The sequence below is a fragment of the Geotrypetes seraphini genome, chromosome 6 (genome assembly GCF_902459505.1).
Source record: "Geotrypetes seraphini chromosome 6, aGeoSer1.1, whole genome shotgun sequence".
In the NCBI taxonomy this organism is placed as follows: Eukaryota; Metazoa; Chordata; class Amphibia; order Gymnophiona; family Dermophiidae; genus Geotrypetes; species Geotrypetes seraphini.
In genome coordinates, this window is record NC_047089.1 from 241266179 (window position 1) to 241282970 (window position 16792).

The following is a 16792-nucleotide window of genomic DNA, read 5'->3' on the forward strand; positions in this document are numbered from 1 at the left end:
GTGTGATGTAAATCCAAATTCTTTCATCCTTCCTCCTGACTTGTACCACTGTTTTTGATGAGAGCAAGCCAGTGGGTATTTTAAAGATGTCCAAAATTGTCTTAAATTATCTAAAATTCTCTATAACTGGTAACTTTAGTCAAAAGATATCTTTTTTTTTTTTTTTTTTTTTTTTAAACATGAAATAAATTCAAATGTTTGATGTAAAGAAAGGCCAGAGAGAGACCAAAAATTGGTGGATGTACAAAGGCCTTCGATTCCTGCCATACCTCCCAAAAAACCTCGGCCACCCAAGACTAGTTCTCTGAGTAGGCCCGGCACTCTACCTCCTCGAAGACCAGAAAGACCCGCTGCACCTCTCATTCACACCAGGTATGTTCTTGCCTTCTAGGAATGTATCCTCACTAACTTGAACAAAAGTGATAAAGGGGATGGGACTTGGTATACTGCTGTTTCTGTGTGGTTACAATCAAAGTGGTTTACATATTTTAGACAGGTACTAATTTTGTACCTGGGGCAATGAAGTGTTAAGTGACTTGCCCAGGGTCACAAGGAGCTGCACTGGGATTTGAACTCATGGCCTCAGGGTGCTGAGGCAGCCGTGCTAACCCCCGGACCACTCTCAATGGACCTAAGTTGCTAACTTCCCCCTTTAGTGTGAAGAGTTTCTGTCTCTGGTAACCAGAGCTGAGATTGTGATGTCACAATAGCTCATTCCACCAATAAGAGTCAACCTCATCAATGATGTCACAGTAGCTTGATTGTAAAGGACTTGATACACTGCTTTTTTCACTCTCTGGTTACAATCAAAGCAGTTTACATATTTTAGACTGGTACTTATTTCGTAGCTGGGGCAATAAAGTGGTAAGTGATTTGCCCAGAGTCATAAGGAGCTGCACTGGGAATTGAACTCACAATCTCAAGGTGCTGAGGAAACTGTGCTAACCACTAGGTCACCGCTCCGTCAAGGCTGGGTTTGTTGTAACAGCATTTGAGTGCAGCCTGTGTGGGGGGGGGGGGGGGGATTCAGAAGAATGCGGGGCCATGTGCAGAGACTCGTTGAGAGACCTCGTTTGTATAAGTCGGAAGAGGCCAAAATGCAGCACCATCAAGTAATTCTTCTGAAAACACGATCGTGTCGAGTCAGCATCATATTATCTAATAAACAATACATTGCATTAGTGCCTTCTATCCCGCCAATACCTTTCAGTTCTAGGTGGTTTACAAGAAGAATTTGAGGCGATTGAGTACCTTCTTAGTTTGTTTTCTTGCCTTCCACTGTTCGGGAAGGAGGTATCTCCTGTTTTCTCCAAGACCTAATGGTTATTGACATGGGCTGAGAATCAGAAGAACTGGATTCAATTCCAACTGCATTCCCTTGTGACCCTGGGCAAGCCATTTAGCCTTTCATTGCCCCAGGTACAAAAAAAATAGCCCAAACCCCTTAGACCACAGGTGTCAAAGTCGGTCCTCAAGGGCCAGAATCCAGTCGGGTTTTCAGGATTTCCCCAATGAATCTGCATGAGATCTATTTGCATGCACTGCTTTCAATGCATATTCATTGGGGAAATCCAGAAAACCCGACTGGATTCCGGCCCTCGAGGAGGGACTTTGACACCCCTGCTAGACTGTAAGCTCACTAGGGACAGAAAAAGTACCTGTATTGTATATGTAAACCACTTTGATTGTACCTTGGAAAGGTGATATATCACTACTCTGTTATCTTCGACTTCAGACTACAAAGCCTTCAGGAGAAATATTAAAACCATACTCTTCAAAAAACACACAAAACCTATCCAGCACAACCAATCCCAACCCAATATCCAACACTCTATTTACCCTTAGATCTCTCTAATACTCTTTTATCTATCAAACGTTATCTAAAACCCATAATTTCACCCTATTCTTATCTCCTAAAGACCTCCACTTCCCTTTGGTAACTCTTTATCCAATGTTTATTACCTTAAAAAATTCTATGTCATCGCTTATTCTATTCCATTTAATATGAATGTAATTCTTGTTTTTAGTTTGAATGTAATCCGCCTTGAACCGCAAGGTAATGGCGGAATAGAAATCACTAATGTAATGTAATGTAATATCAAATCTCTTTCCCTTTCCCTGAAACCTGTTGGATGTTCTTCCCCTCCCCCAAATTCAGTTTAGGCAATTATACGAGACTATTATTGATAGTCTCGTATAATTACTTGAAAAAATCAGGTCAGTTGGTGACGGGTGACTGTGAAAGTCACAGGGTCATACATAGTAACATAACATACATAGTAAATGACATACGTTATAAATTCATAATTTCATTAAATTGCCTTTTTTTTCTTAGTTATTTCTGGGCCACTAACCCTGAAGTCCTCCCAATACTGTCCTTATGCTCATCTACTGGAGCTGCGGTCGAAGCTCACTCCAGCCTATCTTTGCAGGGTATAGGCAGTAGAGTCTGCCCAGCACTGTATTCCTGTTCCAAATTACTGTAGTTCCTGCTGAAGCCCTCCCTAGCTCATTCTAAACCGAGTTGGGACGCAGACCGTACAAGTCTGCCCAGTACTGGCCTTAGGCTGACCGATGTACACATTCATTTTCCAATTGTAGATGCTCTGTGTTCACACCACGCTTTTTTGAACCCTGTCAGAGCCTAAGCATCTTTGTATTATAATCTAGGCTTCAGGTAGCCTTTGTACGTGTACAAGCTAGGTTGCAATTGTTCACAAATTTCAGTATAGTGAGTGATACTGGGATCAAGTTAATTAAAATAGTAACAAGCAAAAAAACAAAAGGAATTGACCCCGAAATATCCACAAAGAAGAAAATCCAGAGAAAACCAAAAAAACTCTGTGGAGTGACGATGTTCCTAAATGGACTTTATTTGAAAGTGTCAAAGTTCCAAACGTACACTGAAATCATCCACATAAAATAAATTCATCCACATAAAAATAAATTCATCCACATAAAAGTCTTAAAGGACCTACTCCGCTAGGGATACAGGACCCAACACGGTCCGCGTTTCGACAAAAAGTCTTCTTCAGGGGTCCCTGGGGGTCCTATAAAGATGAGTACGTGGGAAACAATTGTGTGGTGAGCCAGAAGTGCCCCTTTCTATTGCAAATGCAAGCAGTGTCTCACTTCCGGCTCACCACACAATTGTTTCCCACGCACTCACCTTTATAGGATCCCCAGGGACCCCTGAAGAAGACTTTTTGTCGAAACGCGGACCGTGTTGGGTCCTGTATCCCTAGCGGACTAGGTCCTTTAAGGCTTTTATGTGGATGAATTTATTTTATGTGGATGATTTATTTTTATGTGGATGGAACTATTTTATGTGGATGATTTCAGTGTACCTTTGGAACTTTGACACTTTCAAATAAAGTCCATTTAGGAACATCGTCACTCCACAGAGGTTTTTTTGTTTTCCTTAGTTAAAACAGTAACACCATAATACCAAAAGCAGAGTACAATGATTAAAACTGTGTAGCTAGCAATGAGAGAATGACACCGGGGACAAATTTAGAACCTAGGACTACACCAGACTTTACAGTCTATGGCCCAGAAATATCAAAGAAGAGACAAGTTAATTTAATCCGTGTATTTTTTTTGTTGTTGTTGTTCAAAAATTTTTTATTGGTTTTAAAGTAAAAGTACAAGTACAAATATATGGAACATTTGTATAAAACAAAACAACACTGTGAAGGAATTAGAAGCAGAACAATGCATATACATGGGTGCAATCATATTATATAGTCCATGTATTTTTTAATGGGTATGACTTATGGGCAGACTGGATGGGCCGTTCAGGTCTTTATCTGCCATCATCTACTGATCACTCGATTGCAAATGTATTTATTTAATTACTTTATTTATAACCCACTTAAAAAATGGTTTTAGCTGCTCTCCGCCCTTCCTCTGCTGAAATGACAGCTTTCCTCCCTCCTGTCGTCCGTTTCTGCAATTTACAAATTATCCTTTTGCCCTAAAATAAGACTTCTCTGGTTTTGCAGTGGCAGGAGTGACAGCCCGAAGGCAGATCTAATAAGCAACACCCCAGAAAGAGACTCTTCGGATAAAAGCAATGACATTGGTAAGCTGCTGCTGTTTGTAACATTTTTCTGCCTGGGGAGGGTCATGGATGACTCTTTCTAAGGGTAGCATGCGTTAATTGCTTGTTCTGTACAGCAAACTAAACCAAATACAGGTGTTGTTAGGCTAGGGTTACCAGATTTTACTTTAGTAGAATCCGTACCCCTAGGCCCGCCCAGCTCTACACATCCCCGCCCAGTTATACCCCAGTCCCACCCCCAATTCCACCCTAGCGCTGCCTCAGTCCCACCCACTCCCCCCACTGCGTGCTCTCGTCGAGCAGGAGGGCATCTGCCCATGCGTAGGTGCCCTCCTGCCCGACGTGATTTCGAGAAAGCTTTTCAAAACCCAGACAAAGTGCCGGGTTTTGAAAAGCCATCCGGACCCGCGGGCATGCCCTTCCCAGTTCCTTACAGCACTCCTTTTGAGTTGTGGAACGAATCGTTTTGAGTTTCCATTATGTCCTATGGGGACATTTGCTCCGATAGACGAGTGCTTTGGATTACAAGCATGCTTCCGGAGCAAATTATGCTCGTAAACCAAGGTACCACTGTACTTCAAACTGCAGTTTTGTCCTGCTTTGATTATTGCAACCTTGTGTTTTTGCTAACGCCAGCCTCGACGTTATCTGCTTTGCAGGTTGCACAAAATTCGCTTGTGCGGACGCTCTTTAGACCGAGCAAGTGGGAACATGTGGCAGAATACTATATTAAATTATACCGGCTGAAATTAGATTACCGGATACGTTACAAGTTGCTGGTTATGGTATATGTGTGTGTACATGGGCTAGCACCAAGGTATCTGGTGTATAGTATTCTGCCATATGTTCCCCTTCCAAATCTCTGTTCTGTGGAACGTGGTAATCTGTTTGTTCCGCCTGTTAAACATTTGCAGGTGTCGAGGGCAGGTATGTTTTCGTGCAGAGGCCCACAGGCATGGAATGACATCCCTCTATACATCCGTGAGCAGGGAAATGTATGCAATTTTAAGAAATTACTGAAAAGGTATCTGTTTTGTAAGCTGAAATATGGGATTTGAAGCTTTAATATATTTGTAGGCGCTGGTCGCTGAAATGTTTGGTTCATAGACAAAAGCACTCGACGACAAATGCGCGCAGACAACTGAGCGCAAGGCAGAAGCGCGCCGAAGAAAAACAGTATTTTAAGGGGCTCCGACGGGGAGTGTTGGTGGGGAACTCCCCCACTTTACTTAATAGAGATCGCGCCGGCGTTGTTGGGGGTTTGGGGGGTTGTAACCCCCCTCATGTACTGGAAACTTAACTTTTTCCCTCTTTTTTAGGGAAAAAGTGAAGTTTTCAATATAATGTGGGGGGTTACAACCCCCCAAACCCCCAACAACGCCGGCGCGATCTCTGTTAAGTAAAGTGGGGGGGTTCCACCCCACCCCCCCGTCGGAGCCCTTTAAAATACTGTTTTTCTTTGGCGCGCTTCCGCCTTGCACTCAGTTGTCTGCGCTGGGTTGTCGGCGCGTGCTTTTGACCTGTCACCAAATGTTTTGTTTGTTAGATTTGTTAATTGTATGCAATGTGATAATATTATGTATGTACATTTTGGAACCCGCTTTGTATAAAGCGGGATATAAATCAAACTATATTGAATGTAAAATTTTCATTTTAATCCTGGTGAGCTTAAAGGGGCTCTGATTGGATATAGTAAATGCTCCAGACCAAGTTTCTTCCAAGTTTTTATTAGACTGATGAATCGCTTATTTACCCCCTCTTTGACTAAGGTGCGCTGTGCTTTTTAGCGCACGGTAAATGCTAATGCGTGCATGTTATCCTATGGGCACATTAGCAGTTAGCGCATGCGTTGATTTAGCAAGCGCTAAATGCACGCTAAAACGCTTAGCGCACCTTTGCAAAAGAGGGCCTTAGATTTACTAAGCGAAATACAAAAATTAATAAGACATAAACATGTACATTTACAAGTTTAAAGTTTAACTAAAAAAATAATAGGGTGGACAATTAGACATACAGACCAACTATTACAAAGGGATAGAACTACAATTTAGTATTTCAAAGTTCAGAGGAGAGACATATATGGAAAGAATGATAGGGCGTCTAAAAAGAAAAAAAAAGAAGAGGAAAAGAGCGGGAAGAAGTACAGGAGAAGAAGGATAAAAGAGGATCCAAGAAATAGCTAAGAAGAAGAAGAAAAAAAAACCCAACAAATTTTTAGATTGAATCAGGTTGGGCAGACTAGATGGACCATTTGGGTCTTTATCTGCCGTCATCTACTATGTTACTATGTTAATTAGAAAATGGAATTTTGTATAAGAACTGAACACATGTTAAGGGTTAAAAGCATCCTTAAATAGGAAGCTTTTTAGATGACTTTTAAAACGGGTCAGATTCATTTCCTCTCTTAGACGTTGTGGCATAGCATTCCAGAGCTGTGGCGCCATCGCCGAGAATATATCTTGTCATCGTGTCCCAATGATTTTCAAGGAGGGGACTGTTAGAAAGGGGGTGGGTGGGAGGGAGAAGGATAATGTATAGAGACTGGTTTATGCAATTTTTGTATGCACTTAGAATGAAAATGATACATATATTAAAAAAAAGAAGTTTTTGATTCATAGACCGAAGTGAGTGTAAGATACTGTGTAAGAGATGAGCAATTTATCATTGAATTGTGGTTCATGTGATGAAAGGGTTTTAAATGATAAAAGCAGAATTTTGAAAAGTGATTCGATGGCTAATCGGAAGCCAGTGAGATCATATTTTCTGGCATTATAGGTAGGTTTAAAGATGTTCTCCCCATGGAGCTGGGTTTGTGCTTGTTACAGGTTTCCGGGTCTCGCTGCGTCTTTGTCAGGTAGAACCCTACCAGAGACTTTTTCCATTCTATGGACTTTCATCATAAAACCCAAATTTCTGACTTTCCCGTCAAAATTCAAATTGGACTGCCCTGTTCCCAGTCAGGACAGTGAACCCACTATTTCCAAAGTCACACTGCCGACCTCAGAGCCTACCCCGAAGAAAGCCATAGCATGGCGGCTGAAATGTCGGTTTCTACCTGACAAAGACGCAGCGAGACCCGGAAACCCGCAACAAGCAAGAAGTTCTAAATAGGTGATACCCACTGGATTCTTCAATAAAGTATCTGTCTTGATAGTTCAGAGCGTATAGGGCTCTAACTTGAGCTGGACCCTGTATTACTGAATACCACTTGGGAAATGCTTTAGAGTGCATTGGTGAAGGGCACGGCTGCTTCCGTGAGTGAGAAATAGAGGCGGGCGAAGTCGATGTGCTGATATTCAAAGTTCACTGGGAATGTGCCTGGCTTGGTACTGATTAACCTTCAGGCGGAGAGGGCGGGGAGCGAAGGGGAGATGTTTAGATGCTTGCGGCTAATTTGCTGTAAACAGATACTGGAAGGGGGGTTTCAGTGCACTACCAGTGGCCACAATACTTGGAAGAAACTGTCGGCAGCAGCCGGCACCTGCTTCTGTCACTCAGGTCATCAGCAAAAGCAAAACAAGTCGCCGAGTTAATGGTAAGGGGCGAAATCTTTGTGTGTTTTGCATGCATGCATCATTAGATTTCGCGGCCGGTGACTGCCCTCATTTTATTGCTATCTGGCTTCTTTGGTGCATGCTTGCGCTCTCCGCAGTATGCATTTACTTTTTTGGATGTTAGGCTTCAGACTCGCAGCGGGTGCAGTACCTTGCAGCAAGGGCAAAGCTGCTGTCCTAACAGTTTTCGGGGGCCAGATTCCTTCTTTGCTGGTCTGCAAGTGCATACCACCTTGCATGATTCTCCCTCGGCCTTGAGGCATGCAGCAAACTCTTAAGACTTAATGTTTAAAATGTAAAAACGCTGCCCAGATCCCTCCTTCATGTCATAGGTGTCACCTTGCTGAATTTTTGTTGTAGTGAGCAGCTAAGAAGTTACACTAGACTCATGTGGAGTGTGGCATTAAATCTTAACACTCGCTGGGGAAGCTCAGTAACAAAGTAATCAAGGATAATGTAATACAAAGTAACAAAATAGAAGAAATGATCCCTGATTTTCAAACAATTATAAACAATGTGTCATCTTCAGTAGTGCTCGGGGGGGGGGAGGAGGGGGGAGTTTTATGCAGCCCCAGTAGTAAACTTCTCTCCTTATTTTCAATCAGAGCACTGTTTGAATTACTTTTTTTCTTTTTTTTTTTTTTATAATTCTTTATTCATTTTCAAACGTACAATAAGTGTATCAATATGTTAAAACAAATAAAACATAAATAAATCACTTTTATCATAGCAAAACTTCGGCTATTGAAAAAATGCTTATCAAAGATTGAAAAGAACTTATCTTTGCGGGCGCTGAGCAACACTGGGGGTCTTGACGCGTTTCGCGGCAAGCTGCTTCAGAAAACCCGATGTTCATTTTTGCAGATGCTGGTCTCACTGTGATCTCATATTCTTGAAACGCGTCAAAACCCGAAAAGATAAGTTCTTTTTAAGCTTTGATAAACATTTTTTCAACAGCCAAAGTTTTGCTACGATAAAAGTCAATTCAGACAGTTCTGTGATTGAAAAAAGGAGAGAGGTTTACTGCTCTTAAGTCTGGTCTCTCGGAAGACTGTTTTTCCCGGGCACTACTGAAGATGGCACATTGTTTATAATTGATTGAAAATCATGGATTGTTTCTTTTTTGTTAGAGTTTAGCATTAAGCCAGCAGCGCAAAGGTTGTGAAAAGCTTTTCAGCACTCTCTTCGTGAATTTTGTAGAAGACTTCTGACCCAGGCTATTCCCTCAGTCATGTTGGTTTTTCCTACGCTACCTCAGAATTTGTTTTTGGCTCGAGTAACTGCACAGAATTATTTTTTTCTCTTCCCCTTTCTTGAGAAAAGGAAGAGCACCCTACCCTCCCCCCCCCCCCCACGTGGGGTGGGCAGCGACAACAAAACGGCCGAGGATGTGCCGACAGAAGGGGGGAGGGGAGGGAGTCAGGGCAGGGAGGCAGGCTCAAGGGAACGGTTTGGGAGGGCGGTTTGGGGGGGTAGGCCAAAGGAGCACGGGAGAAGGCGGGCATTAGGAACCACACTGGGTAGGTGAGCTCCTTCCCAAGCCTCTTTTCCACCTAGGCAGCGAACGCGGGCATGTTTCATTGTACAGGTGTAGGTGTGTACACAGCAACCCCATTCTCTTGTAAGCAATACAGTACAACTGTAGGGAAGGGCTATGGAGATAAATCTTATGAGGGATCTTATACAGAAGGAAGTGCTTACAAATGACATCTTACGCGGAATGTATTTATTTTCATCACAGTGCTTTTTGGCTCTGATATAGTTTGTTCCCAAATTCCCTCCTTTAAAAAGAATACTTGATTAATGTGAGTAGTATAATGGGTATACCTTGTATGAAAATGATTAGCAGCTGTCAAGATAAGGATCAACCAATCAGCGTTCACGTCCGTGTTAAACCCCGCCCACTTTGCCCAAACCCCACCCACTCTCCACCCAAACCCCGCCCACTGTCACCCAAGCCCCTGGGTTTTGGGCAGAAAGTGGGCGTGGTTTGGGCAGAGTGTGGGCATGGTTTAACCCGGAAGTGAGCGCTGATTGGTCCATCCATATTTTGACATGAGGCGTACCCATTATATTACTAATGTGCAATAACTAGTTCTGGTACCTGATATAGACCATCTACCTTTTCATACAGTAAAAGGTTGCCAACTGGATCCAGATTTGCCCGACAGGGTTGATCCAGTCCTTGGTTTATCCAGCTGCAAGTAGGAACTTTGTAGCCTTACTTTCTTAGGGAATGCAATGGGGTAAAACCCAGGACCAGATCAGTCCTGTCGCGTGAATCTGGATCCAGTTGGCAACTTTGTGTCCGATCTATTCACAGTTTAGATCATTTCCAGATTGAGTTCTCATTGCAGAATCTGTTTGTTTTGTTCTTTTTAATTAGGGCTGGTCTGTAACACAGAAGGTATTGGATGAGTTTATATTAAAGCGTTTAAAAATTTAAAAAGGTACTAAAGACGACTCTATTTGTAGAGGCTTTTTGTGAAAGATGATTTTGTGCTGATTATGCAGAGTGCATTTTAATGGATGGTTTATTTATTTATTGTTTTACTGTCTAAAAATTATGGCTGTATGATGTGGACCACTTAGGCATTAGCGCGGTACAAGTTCTTAATTAATTAATTAAATAATTTCAACCTGGGTCTAGATCAGTGGTCTCAAACTCGCAGTCCAGGGGCCACATGCGGCCCGCCAGGTCCTATTTTGAGGCCCTCGGTATGTTTATCATAATCACAAAAGTAGAATAAAACCGTTTCTTGATCATAGGTCTCTTTAGCTATAAATGACAATATTATTATTAAGACTTAGCCAAAAGGAAAGATTTATAAACTATAAAGAGTTTTACCTCGAGCAAAATTGTCATTTCTTTAATAAGACATTAACTATTTTTTACTGAGGCCCTCCAAGTACCTACAAGTCCACAATGTGGCCCTGCAAAGGGTTTGAGTTTGAGACCACTGGTCTAGATGACAAAATTTTAGCTGCAAATTCACGCAAATCTCCCTTCCCCCAATAAAATTAAAGATCTGTATTAAGTAATAATCTGACCATCTGTAGGTAAATATCAAACTGATTGTAATATTGCGATACATTCGCCACCAGGCATCTTCATTGGTCCGATTTAATATATTCTCACATTTTCTATCTTTAGTCGCCCCCTCCCCCCTCCTCACCACATACACACAATTTTTTTTCAAAATCTCCATTTCAAAATTGTTCGTAAAACAATATAATGCAAGACTTATCTAATAGGGGGCATCGGGCATGAAATCAATGTACTACTCGAAAGGGTCCAAAGAAAAGAGTGACTAAAATGGTTAAAGGGCTGGAGGAGTTGTACAGCGAGAGATTAGAGAAACTGGGCCTCTTCTCCCTTGAAAAGAGGAGATTGAGAGGGGCCATGATTGAAACATTCAAGATAATGAACGGAATAGACTTAGTAGATAAAGACAGGTTGTTCACCCTCTCCAAGGTAGAGAGAACGAGAGGGCACTCTCTAAAGTTGAAAGGGGATAGATTCCGTACGAACGTAAGGAAGTTCTTTATCACCCAGAGAGTGGTGGAAAACTGGAACGCTCTTCTGGAGGCTTTCGTAGGGGAAAACACCCGCCAGGGATTCAAGACCAAGTTAGACAAGTTCCTGCTAGAACAGAACGTACGCAGGTAAGGCTCGACTCAATTAGGGCTCAGGTCCTTGGCCTAGGGGCTGTTGCGAGAGTGGACTGCTGGGCACGATGGACCACTGGTCTGACCCAGCAGCGGCAGTTCTTATGTTCTTATGCTAAACTGTGTCAGGGAGGACAGTCTCCTATAAAACTTTTTTTTAAAAGTACAAATGTATACCATATTTCCCCGTATATAAGCCACCCGTCTGCATAGGCCACACCCATGTATAGGCTGCAGAAAAGGGTGGCCTATGTTTAAAATCCAGAAGATAAGCCGCCCCATGGCATTAGCTGCGGCTTATCTCCCGGCGCCTCCCCTGCCTTTTCCATTCATTCCCCTCCCAGTACCTTTTTAGGAAGCCCCTTCACGGGCGCGTGGTTCGGGTCTCCAGCGGTACAGGGCAGCCGCAATCTCTTCAGCATCCCGGCCTGCCCCCTTACCACCCACTGAATGGCCGACATCAGTTCTCATAGTACTCACAAGAACTGACCTCAGCCACTCAGAAAGTAGTGCGGGGGCGGGATTTGGGGCAGGACTGGGCCTAATGGGGCGGACCTGGGGGCGGGGTTAGGAGGTCTTGATTTTACTAAAGTAAAATCTGGTAACCCTAGTCAGGGAAGAAATTGTAACATAATATGAATAATCATACAGCATTTGCATGAATACTCCAGAAGTGGGGGAGAAACGGTAGTATGAGGGGGAATAGCGGTTGTTCTTGCCAAGGGTGGAGAGGGGGAGAGCGCGTCATTTTCTCTAGCAATTACATGGTTAGGGTAACGGGATGAGGAGGAGAAAACTGTATTCTTTAGCACTCTCCAGACCAGTAGAGGTTAACTTTACGAATGGGTATATATCTAATCATGACCAGCAGGTGGAGACTGAAAACAAAACTTTGGGACAGTATATACTATCCTCCCTTCTCTATTTCCCTCAGTCTTCTTTCAGTCTCCAGCAGGTGTTGAGTGATCTGTACCCATCTCTCTTGGTAGGGCTGTTGGAATTTGTTTAGGGGTTTATTGTCCCTGTTTTTGGCCGGACGGAGCTTGGTCGGGCCCTGTTTGGGGGTCCGTCCGACCTCGGGGGTGTCAAACCCGGCGGGTCACGAGCGGGGTCCCTCCCCCCACTTCCTCCACCTCCCCACATTTTTTTAGAGGAGCCTCAGCAGTAAGCCTTGCCCCCTAAGTCAAGCAAGGCATATTGCTTCGAGAGCCTGTGGAGTCTGTTCTGTAAAAAAAAAAAAAAAAATCCTGAGGTAGTGCTGGTCTGAAGGGTTGTTTCCCTTTAAGAAAACTGTATTTTACTGTATTTTTTCATGTAACCGGCACTTTTTTATAGCTAGGTCGCGTATGGAGCAATTGTGCCCTTCTCCGGGGGAGTAGGACACAATTGAGTCCAGCCGCGAGGCACTCGCGGCCGGCCTGAACTCGGCGGTTTGGGTCGGTGAGGTGGTGGAGCTCCGTCGGCAGCGGCTGCAGGCGCCCAGAGCTCCCCGCCGATGGTGCCTCGCGAGTCGGCTTGGAGCAGTGGGGAAGCCCGGTCTTCCACAACCGCCCACGGAGGGATTCCCCGAAGGATTCCCTCTCAGCTGATTTTTTGACAGCTGATGCCGACTTGCCTGTCTTAGCGGCTGAGACTGTTCAGTCTTCTCAGCCGCTACAGGCCATGGAGGGAGCATTTTTGGCGGGAACTTCGCCATTTTCTTTGTCTGGCCCCTCCATTTTGTCTGCAACCTCAGGTGACCTTCCCCCTGTATGGCGAACACAGGGGCAGGTTTCAGCATGGACCCCTGCTGGGGCAGGGAGTCCCTGGGGACCCCCAGGGGTTTTTTGCCCCCAATTTATTTTCTTTCTTTGTGCGGACTTTTGGGGGTCCCACGTGCGCCTGAGGGGTTTCGGGGGGGGGGTTTCCCTCCGCGCCCCCTATGGCTTTGCCTCCCTCTTTTCGTTTGGCGTCCCCTCTTCCTCCTCCCTCATCCAAGCGCCCGCGGGGGGGCTTGGATTGCGAATTGGTGGGCGGAGGAGCGTGTTGGCCTGGTTGAGGACCTGGCTGCTTTGGCGGGCTTCCAGGATCCTCTAGAGGGGACGCCTGTTGGCAGCGGGGCGGCGGGTTTCCCGTCTTCCAGAGCAGATGCGTCCGTGGTGCGCTTTTTTATTCAGAGGGATGAGCTTTTAGACCTGTGTAGCAGGTCTCCTTGGTGCTGCATTTTTGCAGTGGCGCCGCCGGAGACCCCGCGTATGGGGGCCCCTCTGCTTCAGGGGGTCTGTCCTGGTTCCCGCTCTTTTCCTGTGCGTCAGGATTTGCGGGATTTTGTGTTGGTGCAGTGGCCTATGGGCGCAGTTTCGTTTGGTGTGCGCCTTGGCTCTTGGGTATCCCGTCCCGGAGGGAGGTAGGGCTACCTTAATTTCGCCAATGGGGAACGCGGTGGTCTCGGCACTTCCTAAGCGGCATACCGTGCCTGTTATGGACGGTTCTGCTCTTAGGGTCTCGGAGGCGCGTGCGTTAGAGACACTTCTTAAGTATGATTTTGATGTCTCTGCCTTTGGGGTCCAGGCGGCTGTTTGTGGGGAGCTAGTCGCTCGCGCCGTGTTTCGGTGGGCTGAGCGTGTCCTGGATCGGGAGTCTGATGACTGGTCTCTAGTGGATCAGGAGGTAGCGAAGATTGCGATGGCTGCCTCGTTCCTCTCAGATGCTCTTTATGACTTGGTGCGGATTTCGGCTAAGTCTATGGCATGGCCGCGCGGCGTATTTTGTGGCTGCGCGCTTGGGCGGCGGATTCTGCGTCCAAAGCTAAGTTTACTAAAGTTCCCTTTAGGGGGTCTTTTTGTTTGAAGAGGAATTAGATGAGTTGATTCAGACTCTGACGGACTCGAAGGTGCCCCGTCTGCCTGAGGACCGTGCCCGCCCTGCGTCTAGGTGTGGGGCTGCCCGGGGGCGTTTGCGGGAATTTCGCAAGTGTCGCCCGGGGCGTGGGGCTGCTTCTTTCCCGGCTCAGGGTTTTTCCCGGGGTCGGTTCTTCCAGCGCATGCAGCCCTTTCGGGGGGCCCGTCGGGGGGCAGGGAATCCCTCCGCCGGTTCCCCCGCTTCCCGTCCTGCGCAATGACTCCTTGCCGACGCCCCCTTTGGTTCCGGTGGGGGCCCGGCTGCGCAAATTTTTCCCCAAATGGGCCGAGATCGCGTCCGATCAGTGGGTCCTTGAGGTGGTGCGGGACGGTTACGCTCTGGAGTTTACCCGCTCTCTGCCGGACCTTTTCCTCGCTTCTCCATGTCAGACTCCATGGAAGACGCAGGCTTTTCGTCAGACCCTTCAGCGTTTGCTAGATCTCGAGGCAGTGGTGCCGGTGTCCCCTACGGAGTGGGGCACCGGCAGGTACTCCATTTACTTTGTGGTGGCCATAAAGGAGGGGACCTTTCGGCCCATCCTGGATTTGAAAGGGGTCAACAGAGCTCTCAAGATTCCGTCTTTCCGCATGGAAACGCTGCGGTCGGTCATTCTGGCGGTTCAGCCGGGGGAGTTTCTTACGTCTCTCGATCTGACGGAGGCCTACTTGCAGGTTCCAATTCGGGCCTCTCATCAGCACTTCCTTCGCTTTGCGATCTTGGGGCGGCACTTTCAGTTCTGTGCGCTTCCCTTTGGTCTGGCCACGGCTCCTCGGACGTTCACCACAGTAATGGTGGTCGTTGCGGCAGCCTTGCGGTCGGTGGGCATCCTGGTTCACCCCTACCTGGACGACTGGTTGATTCGGGCAAAGTCGTTGCAGGAGAGCTCCCGGGTTACGGCTCGGGTGGTGGAGTTTCTCCGGTCGCTGGGCTGGGTGGTCAACCTTTCCAAGAGTCGGTTGGTCCCGGCTCAGCGTCTGGAGTGCCTTGGGGTTATGTTCGACACCTCCTTGGGGAAGGTCTTCCTTCCAGAGGCCCGGGTGAGCAAATTGCAATCTCAGATTCGCCTGCTTTTGGCGTCCCGGGGTCCTCGGGCGCGAGATTTCCTCCAAGTCCTGGGGTCAATGGCGGCGTCCCTGGACGTGGTGAGGTGGGCGCGGGCCCACATGCGTCCTCTTCAGTATGCTCTGCTCCGGAGGTGGTCTCCCCGGAGGCAAGATTTGGATGTTCCGGTTCCCCTGCGAGGCTTGGCGCGCTGCAGTCTGCGCTGGTGGCTCCGGACCCCTCACCTGGTTCAGGGGGTGGGTCTGGATCTCCCGCAGTGGACAGTGCTCCTTACGGATGCGAGTCTCCTCGGTTGGGGGGCTCAGTTTATGGGCCACTCAGCTCGGGGCACCTGGTCCGCGGAGGAGGCCTCCTGGTCGATCAACGTGTTGGAGACCAGAGCGGTCAGGCTGGCGCTGTTAGCTTTCCACTCCCTTTTGCTGGGCAAGTCGGTCAGAGTCCTGTCGGACAATGCCACGGCGGTGGCTTATGTCAATCGTCAGGGGGGCACCAAGAGCACTCCTGTGGCGCAGGAGGCGGCTCGGCTCATGGTTTGGGCGGAGTCCCATCTTCTGGACCTCTCGGCTTCTCATATAGCCGGGGTAGAAAATGTTCAGGCAGACTTCCTCAGTCGTCACTTCCTGGATCCAGGAGAGTGGTTTCTCGGCGCCGGAGCGTTTCGGTTGATAGTGCAAGATTGGGGGCAGCCCCTGATGGACCTGATGGCCACGAGTGGCAACGCCAAAGTGCCCCGCTTCTTCAGTCGTCGCAGGGAAGGGCTGGCCGAGGGTCTGGATGCTCTGGTCCAGCCGTGGCCAACGGAGGGACTGTTGTATGTGTTCCCTCCTTGGCCGCTGGTGGGCAGAGTGCTTCTTCGCATTGTTCACCATCCGGGTTTGGTGGTGCTGGTGGCTCCGGATTGGCCTCGACGTCCGTGGTATGCGGATCTGGTGAGGCACCTGGTGGCGGTTCCTCTTCCTCTGCCTCTCTCGGACGACCTTCTGATGCAGGGTCCCATTCCCATGTTCGACCCGTCTCCCTTCTGTCTTACGGCGTGGCTCTTGAAAGGGGTCGCCTTAGCAAGAAGGGATATTCAGACAAGGTGATCGCTACACTGTTGGGGTCCCGGAGGCTTTCTACCTCTCGGGCTTATGTGCGGGTTTGGCGTCTCTTTGAGGAATGGTGTCGGGCGCGGGGAGTGACCTCTTTTCGCGCTTCTCTGCCTAACATTCTAGAGTTCTTGCAGGATGGCCTGGATAGAGGCCTGGCTTGGTCTTCTCTCCAGGTTCATCTTGCGGCCCTGTCGGCCTTTCGAGGGTTGGTGTCAGGTCAGCGTTTATCGGCTCTTCCTGATGTGATTCGGTTTCTGCGGGCGGCCAAGTTGCTTAGGCCTCCCCTACGGCCCTCGGTTCCCTCTTGGGATCTTAATCTGGTTCTCTCTGTTTTGGTGCGCCCGCCTTTCGAGCCCTTGGACAACTGTTCTTTGAAGGACCTTACTTTGAAGGCGGTCTTTTTGGTGGCCATTACTTCTGCTAGGCGTGTTTCTGAGCTGCAGGCTTTCTCTTGTAGGGCTCCCTTCTTGGAG

At 47.2% G+C, this 16792-nt stretch overlaps 1 protein-coding gene across 3 annotated transcripts in view; it reads left to right on the top strand.

Moving 5' to 3' along the window:
* SH3KBP1 (SH3 domain containing kinase binding protein 1) overlaps positions 1-16792 on the top strand; it is a 409330-nt gene that overhangs the window by 364865 nt on the left and 27673 nt on the right. For all 3 annotated transcript variants that reach the window (XR_004539909.1, XM_033949043.1, XM_033949044.1), the window contains 2 exons: positions 210-372; positions 4005-4084. Coding sequence is in view for 2 of the 3 variants with exons in the window: in XM_033949043.1 (XP_033804934.1) it covers positions 210-372; positions 4005-4084 (243 nt within the window). In the remaining variant the exon portion in view is untranslated. The remainder of the gene's footprint in view (positions 1-209; positions 373-4004; positions 4085-16792) is intronic.